The 8,058-nt window shown below is 41.6% G+C and overlaps 1 protein-coding gene across 1 annotated transcript in view; it reads left to right on the top strand.

The window, feature by feature from the left end:
- The first annotated feature begins 420 nt into the window (after nt 1-420).
- The window catches only part of LOC121009419 (cytochrome P450 2C8-like), a 35,156-nt gene continuing 27,518 nt past the window's right edge, over nt 421-8,058 (top strand). The window contains exons 1-2 of the mRNA XM_040442530.1: nt 421-600; nt 1,802-1,964. Coding sequence (XP_040298464.1) covers nt 421-600; nt 1,802-1,964 — 343 coding nt within the window. The remainder of the gene's footprint in view (nt 601-1,801; nt 1,965-8,058) is intronic.

Here is an 8,058-nt window from a genome sequence, read left to right as displayed (position 1 = left end):
ATAAAGTGGACAGGGTATGGCTGTTGCAGAGAGAGCTGAGCCTCTAGGTGTAATGGCAATGCCCCTATTGCCCCTATTGCTCCTAATTTGTATATATTAAAACATCATTTTTCTCAGCAATGCAGACATATGTCACATGTGAACATGGGACCAACACAGATGCCTTCAGCTGCCAAGCGCAACATGTAACAGGTCAGCCAGTGTCATAGGTACAGATCTGCTGACAGATGTCCATTAAGCTTGCCAATTTTACATGTTTATAATATATTATGAAATATAATTGTAGCTCTGCGTGGACTCTAACCCTATTCAGTTTTGTTCTTGAGGACCGCATGTCACCTGGATTGCTGCCATGCTCTTGGACATGTATAAATACAGAAGGACATAGTACGGCCAGAGCAGTAATCACAGGGGCGCAGGATGGCTCTGCACATTGCTTCCACACTTCTCTGGGCTACAGGCATCACTCTCCTAATTTATCTCATTAAATGGTGGCGTAAGGTCCAACAGAATAACCTTCCCCCAGGACCTACACCTCTACCAGGCTTGGGGAATATGCTTCAGATGAGCACCTCGGAAATACCACAGTCTTTAATGAAGGTATGTACACTTACCTACTATTTTAGGACACTGTTTCAATAGTAATTCCTGCTATAAATCAGTTGATGAAATAGCCCATAAGGTAGGTTGACCCAGTAATACACAAGAGAAGTCTTAAGGAACTCATATTTCCCTCATTTGTACTATCAGTCCATTATTGTATACAGGATACTTTATGACAGTCTGTGCCTGGTCCTCCATAAACAGCAGAAAATATTCAGCATTTCTCACGGGGATACGGAAGGGAATTTGATGCCCCCCGCTGCTGTCCTGTTATAGAATTACTCCTCCCTAGCAATGTACCTATACTGATAATAGATGTATGTTAGAGAACGGAGGTAACTGAGAATATGTATATATGTATATAATGCTGTAAGTACTGCCTACTACAGTATGCCTGTCATCCAACTGAAATGGATGGGATGAGATCTCATCCTGCTACTGGAAGTGTTCTTGGTATTATCTTCATTTTGCTAATACAGTCACAGAACCAGCACTATAAAAGCATAATAAAATCCTCAAAGACGAATTTCCTCGTGCTTTGTAGTAGTGAATCAATTTAACCTAAAAAAGTGCAAAAAATAATAATCTTAGTTACCTGATCCATTTTCTCACGACGGGCCGGCCTCCGCCATCTCGCACCAAATCCTGTGCACGGTGACGTATGAGCCGGCCGGCATGATGACGTCAACTTGAGCTGTGCGAGATTTTGCTCCAGCTCTGTTAGCAAGATTGTGGCGGCTTGCCTGTCCCGAGCAAATGGATGAGGTAAGTATCATTTCTTTTGTTTTTTTAATTTTACACTGTGTTATGTATATCAGGTGCTGCGATCATGTATGAACGCGGCATCTGAGGGGGTACTACAAACAAACAATTGTGCTTCGTGACGAATGGGTGGACATCTCTGGACCACCATTCACTATAATGGGATCTGATAGGGATCAGGTGGGTTTTCGGACAGCATTCTGCCAGAAAAATACAGCTGTATGTAGTGGTATTTTTTACAGTAGAATGCCAGCATTTCTGCCAGATCCCTATCCGATTCCATTGTAAAAAACGGGGATCTGGCAGAGTCTGGCATTGTCCGGCTAATGCCTAACTCCTCTGTTAGAGGTCTGTGCAGGAACGGTATACTTACATGCAGAAGGATTGAGTTGCATAAAAGTGGCTTGAATGTTACATGTTTTCTCTATCTCTCTAGCTGAGTGAGAAGTATGGACCTGTCTATACCATTTACCAAGTCAACATTCCAGCGATAGTGCTGATTGGGTACGATGCTGTGAAGGAAGCATTGGTGGACCGCAGCGACGCGTTTAGTGATAGGGGAGACCCAGGAGCTGCAGAGCTTTTTAATAAGGATTTTGGTAAGCCATTTAAGCAAAAGTATAAAAATGGTAATGCATTAAAACCTCCTGATGTACAATATCTTGATAAAAAAAAATAAAAAAATTATAAAGTTTACTGCTTGTATCTATAAAGCTGTTGTGTGAAAAAAGGGTTTGCTTTTTTCTCCATAGACACAATATGACTCTATGGATGGTGTCTGGTAGTATTATTATTATTTATTATTCATTCCATGGTACTGTACATACTGTATGATAAAGGGTATACATACATAATAAAAAAAAAAAACTACAATAAGCAAGAACAAGACGAGTTACAAACTGGTACAGAAGGAGAGCGGGCCCTGGCCTTAGGCCTCTTTCAGAGGGGCGAGATTTCCACGCGGGTGCTATGCATGAGGTGAACGCATTGCACCCGCACTGAATCCGGACCCATTCACTTCTATGGGGCTGTGCACATGAGCGGTGATTTTCACGCATCACTTGTGCGTTGCGTGAAAATCGCAGCATGCTCTAATTTGTGCGTTTCTTCACACAACTCAGGCCCCATAGAAATGAATGGGGCTGCGTGAAAATCGCAAGCATCCGCAAGCAAGTGCGGATGCGGTGCGATTTTCATGCATGGTTGCTAGGAGATGATCGGGATAGGGACCTGATCATTATATTATTTTCCCTTTAACATGGTTATAATGGAAAATAATAGCATTCTTAATACAGAATGCTTACTAAAATAGGGCTGGAGGGGTTAAAAAAAATAAAAATAATAATTTAACTCGCCTTAATCCACTTGTTCGCGCAGCCCGGCTTCTCTTCTTTCTTCTTCTTTGCTGTGCAGGAGGAAAAGGACCTGTGGTGACGTCACTGCGCTCATAGAAACATAGAATGTGTCGGCAGATAAGAACCATTTGGCCCATCTAGTCTGCCCAATATACTGAGTACTATGGATAGCCCCCGGCCCTATCTTATATGAAGGATGGCCTTATGCCTATCCCATGCATGCTTAAACTCCTTCACTGTATTTGCAGCTACCACTTCTGCAGGAAGGCTATTCCATGCATCCGCTACTCTCTCAGTAAAGTAATACTTCCTGATATTACTTTTAAACCTTTGCCCCTCTAATTTAAAACTATGTCCTCTTGTAGCAGTTTTTCTTCTTTTAAATATTCTCTCCTCTTTTACCTTGTTGATTCCCTTTATGTATTTAGCAGTTTCTATCATATCCCCTCTGTCTCGTCTTTCTTCCAAGCTATACATGTTAAGGTCCTTTAATCTTTCCTGGTAAGTTTTATCCTGCAATCCATGTACTAGTTTAGTAGCTCTTCTCTGAACTCTCTCCAAAGTATCAATATCCTTCTGGAGATATGGTCTCCAGTACTGAGCACAATACTCCAAATGAGGTCTCACTAGTGCTCTGTAGAGCGGCATGAGCACCTCCCTCTTTCTACTGGTAATTCCTCTCCCTATACACCCAAGCATTTTGCTAGCATTTCCTGCAGCTCTATGAGATTGTCTGTCTACCTTTAAGTCTTCTGAAATAATGACCCCTAAATCCCTTTCCTCAGATACTGAGGTTAGGACTATATCACTGATTTCATATTCTTCTCTTGGGTTTTTACCCCCAGGTGCATTATCTTGCAATTATCAACATTAAATTTTAGTTGCCAGATTTTTGACCATTCCTCTAGTTTTCCTAAATCCTTTTCCATTTGGTGTATCCCTCCAGGAACATCAACCCTGTTACAAATCTTTGTGTCATCAGCAAAAAGACACACCTTACCATCGAGGCCTTCTGCAATTCCGCTGATAAAGATATTAAACAATATGGATCCCAGAACAGATCCCTGAGGTACCCCACTGGTAACAAGACCATGGTCTGAATATACTCCATTGACTACAACTCTCTGTTGTCTGTCCCTCAGCCACTGCCTAATCCATTCAACAATATGGGAGTCCACGCACAAAGACTGCAATTTATTGATAAGCCTTCTATGTGGGACAGTATCAAAAGCCTTACTAAAGTCTAGATAAGCAATGTCTACTGCACCTCCGCCATCTATTATTTTAGTCACCCAATCAAAAAAATCAATACAATTAGTTTGACATGATCTCCCTGAAGTAAACCCATGCTGTTTTTCATCTTTCAATCCATGGGATTTTAGATGTTCCACAATCCTCTCCTTTAGTATGGTTTCCATTAATTTCCCCACTATTGATGTCAGGCTTACTGGCCTATAGCTGCCAGATTCCTCCCTACTAGCTTTCTTGTGAATCGGCACAACATTTGCTAATTTCCAATCTTCTGGGACGAATCCTGTTACCAGTGATTGGTTAAATAAATCTGTTAATGGTTTTGCTAGTTCACCGCTGAGCTCTTTTAATAGCTTTGGGTGTATCCCATCAGGCCCCTGTGACTTATTTGTATTAATTTTAGACAGCTGACTTAGAACCTCTTCCTCTGTAAAGACACATGCATCAAAAGATTCATTAGTCTTCCTTCCTAACTGAGGTCCTTTTCCTTCATTTTCCTTTGTAAAAACTGAACAGAAGTATTCATTGAGGCAGTCAGCTAGTTCTTTATCTTCTTCCATATACCTTCCTTCTTTTGTTTTTAATTTAGTAATTCTTTGTTTTAGTTTCCTTTTTTCATTTATGTATCTGAAGAATGTCTTATCGCCTTTTTTCACTGTCTGAGCTAATTTCTCTTCTGCCTGCGCTTTAGAAGCTCTTATAACTTGTTTGGCCTCTCTCTGCCTAATCTTATACCTTTGCCTTTCATCCTCGTTTTTTTATTTTTTTATAATTACTAAATGCTATCTTTTTGTTTTTAATGATTTTGGCCACTTCTGCTGAGTACCATCCTTTTTTTGCTTTTACTGACAAGCCTAATGCAATTTTCTGTTGCCTTCAATAGTGCCACTTTTAAGTTGTCCCATTTCCCCTGGACTCCATTGAAACTGTTCCAATCTGATAGGGACTCGTATACCACTAATCTAATTTTAGAAAAGTCGGTTTTTCTAAAATCTAAAACTTTAGTTTTTGTGTGGTGTGACTCAGTCACTGTACTTATAGTAAACCACACTGACTGGTGATCATTGATCCCAAGCTTTCCCCTACAGTAATATCAGATACCAAATTCCCATTTGTGAATACTAAATCTAAAATGGCCTCCTTCCGGGTTAGCTCCTCAACTTCTTGCTGTAGAGATAATCCCAGTAGGGAATTTAGAATATCTGTACTCCTGGCAGAACTAGCTTTTTTGGTTTTCCAGTTTACATCAGTAAGATTAAAGTCTCCCATAATGATAACTTCCCTTCAATGTCATTTTAGCTATTTCCTCAACTAGATGATCATCTAATTCTTTGACTTGGCTAGGTGGTCTATATATCACATGAAACTCCATGGTGATGGATCATGTGATGGACCATGTGATGAGCGCAGTGACGTCACCACAGGTCCTTTACCCAGGTCCTGAAGAAAGAAGACAAAAGAGAAGCCGGGCTGCGGGAACAAGTGGATTAAGGTGAGTTACATTTTTTATTTTTATTTTTAACCACTCCAGTCCTATTTTAGTAAGCATTCTGTATTAAGAATGCTATTATTTTCCATTATAACCATGTTATAAGGGAAAATAATACAATCTACACAACACCTAACCCAAACTCGAACTTCAGTGAAGAAGTTCGGGTCTGGGTACCACATTCAGTTTTTTATCACACGCGTGCAAAACGCATTGCACCCGCGCAATAAAAACTGAACAACGGAACCCATTCGCAGTCAAAACTGACTCCAATTGTGTACCTACTCGCTGCGGGTTTACCACAATTCACCCGGGACGCACACTGAGCCAAAATGTGACGCCCGTGTGAAAGAGGCCTTAAGCGCTTACAAGATTTTTGCAGCTTAGGGTGGGTTCACATCATGTTTTTCTCATCCATTTAACGTATGCAAAAAACGTATACGGTAAATGGATGCCTCAGACTGATGCCATTCAGTGGCATCCGTTCACCATAGAGTTCCATTGTAAAAAAACACTTTTTTTTACCTGACTCTGCAGGTTACAAGAATGTGGTGTGCTGCATTCTTGTATCCTTTTTTGGTAAAATATATGCAGCCAGCCAGTAGCGCAGGGGCAACACGTGAGGTGCACGGTGGACCGATGAGGGGCCAAATTATAACACACAATTCATCAGTTGACTCACGGTTAGCAGAAAGCCTCCCTGGGCTGGCAGCACAGTGTTCAGGTGGACAGCACGAAATCCTCCGGTACACGTTCTGTGGTAGGGAAGCATCAGCCAAGATGGTGGTTGAGGTGCCCTTGATGTTAGGGGTGCTTAGGGTGCTTGTTGCGGCTGAGTCCCTTGATGGTTTTTTTCGTGACGCCAGTACCGTAAATGGTGGTACAACCAATAGTGGTAATAATGAGGTAGACAGTGGTAAGATGCAACTCACAACTTTTACTGTGGAGGACTTTGGTTGCAGCAGAACAAAAATACAGTCTCTTGATGTTAACAGAGTTGATTCTGCAAATCCACTGTTTCTAGGCTTTTTAGGTTTGACTTGGAGCTGTGGGTAAGGTGTACCTTGTTCCTATTGATGTGCTCAGTCCTATTCCTTGTCCTTTCCCTACAAGCTGAACATTGGGACAGGTAAACTCATCTGTCTCTCAGAAGTATGGTGTGACTGCCAGAAGCTATAAGTCCTCCACCATGCGCAAAGGTGTCTGTGGCCCTCAATAATGGCTCCTATCACCAATGATTCCTTAGGAAGCTTGTTTCTATTCCAGGGAGGCAAACTCTCTCCTACTGGTCAGGGATGCAAGTGTATAGTCCGGCCACAGAAGGAAAACGCTCTTCTGCGCCTCACATCTTAGTACCACCTCATAGCGAAGTTGGCTCCACTCACTAATCTGTGTCATGGAGTCTTCACTCTACATTCTCTCCCACTAATCTAATCTGATCTCCTCAGATCTGCATCCATTCTCAACCCCTGAACTCCACTAAACTAAAACTAAAACACTGTCTCACTAGGCCTGACCTAGGTATATATATGACCTAAGTTTTATCCCCATCTAGTGGTGGGATGTATAAATTACACCTAATCTGCCTGGTAACAGGGATTTTGCAGATACATTAATACAAAGTCATACAATACTGCAAAATACAATTGTTAAGATAAAAAGTGCTTTTAAGCAGTTCCCACAAACACGTAGTGGGACGCTGCATATATGTCAAACGGAGGCATCAAACATGATGTGAACCTACCTTTACCCCCATTTATTTATATTATTATTTTTTTTTAGCCATTGATGTGCATGTTCTTCACAGCTGTGTGGACTATATGGAGCAGGATCAGGAGGCGCATAGTTGACACCCCCTTGCAGTGGCCAGGATTGGAGATAATTCCAATCCCATAGACTATACTTTCAGTGAACATTTCTATAGGCTTTGAAGGGAAAAATGTGCTTGAAAGTGTCTACCCAAAAAGATGATCAAAATTAGGATTGTTCACTTTAGAAAAAAGGTGACTAAGGGAATATCTAATAACTATGCATAAATATATCAGGGGACAGTACAGAGATCTCTCCCATCTTCTATTTATCCCCAGGACTGTGACTGTAATGAGGGGACATCCTCTGCGTCTGGAGGAAAGAAGGTTTGTACACAAACATAGAAGAATATTCTTTACGGTAGGAGCAGTGAGACTATGGAACTCTCTGCCTGAGGAGGTGGCGATGGTGAATTCACTAAAAGAGTTCAAGAGGGGCCTGGATGTATTTCTGGAGCTTAATAATATTACAGGCTATAGCTACTAGAGATGGGTTGTTGATCCCGGGAGTTATTCTGATTGCCTGATTGGAGTCGGGAAGGAATTGTTTTCCCCCAAAAGTGAGAAAAATTGGCTCCTGCCTCACAGGGTTTTTTGCCTTCCTCTGGATCAACTTTAAGGATAACAGGCTGAACTGGATGGACAGGTATCTTTTTTCAGCCTTATAAACTATGTTACTATGATACACAGGCCGATTGAGCAAGCAATTGTTGGGAGGGAGGCATTCCCTCCCGGAAATCGTCTGCTAGCAAGCGGAGGACACAGCTGGGGAGGAGCGATCGCTATGCCA

Source organism: Bufo bufo, chromosome 8 (assembly GCF_905171765.1).
Source record: "Bufo bufo chromosome 8, aBufBuf1.1, whole genome shotgun sequence".
Lineage (NCBI taxonomy): Eukaryota > Metazoa > Chordata > Amphibia > Anura > Bufonidae > Bufo > Bufo bufo.
The sequence above is the reverse complement of the archived record's forward strand: the minus strand, read 5'-3'. Positions and strand labels throughout refer to the sequence as shown.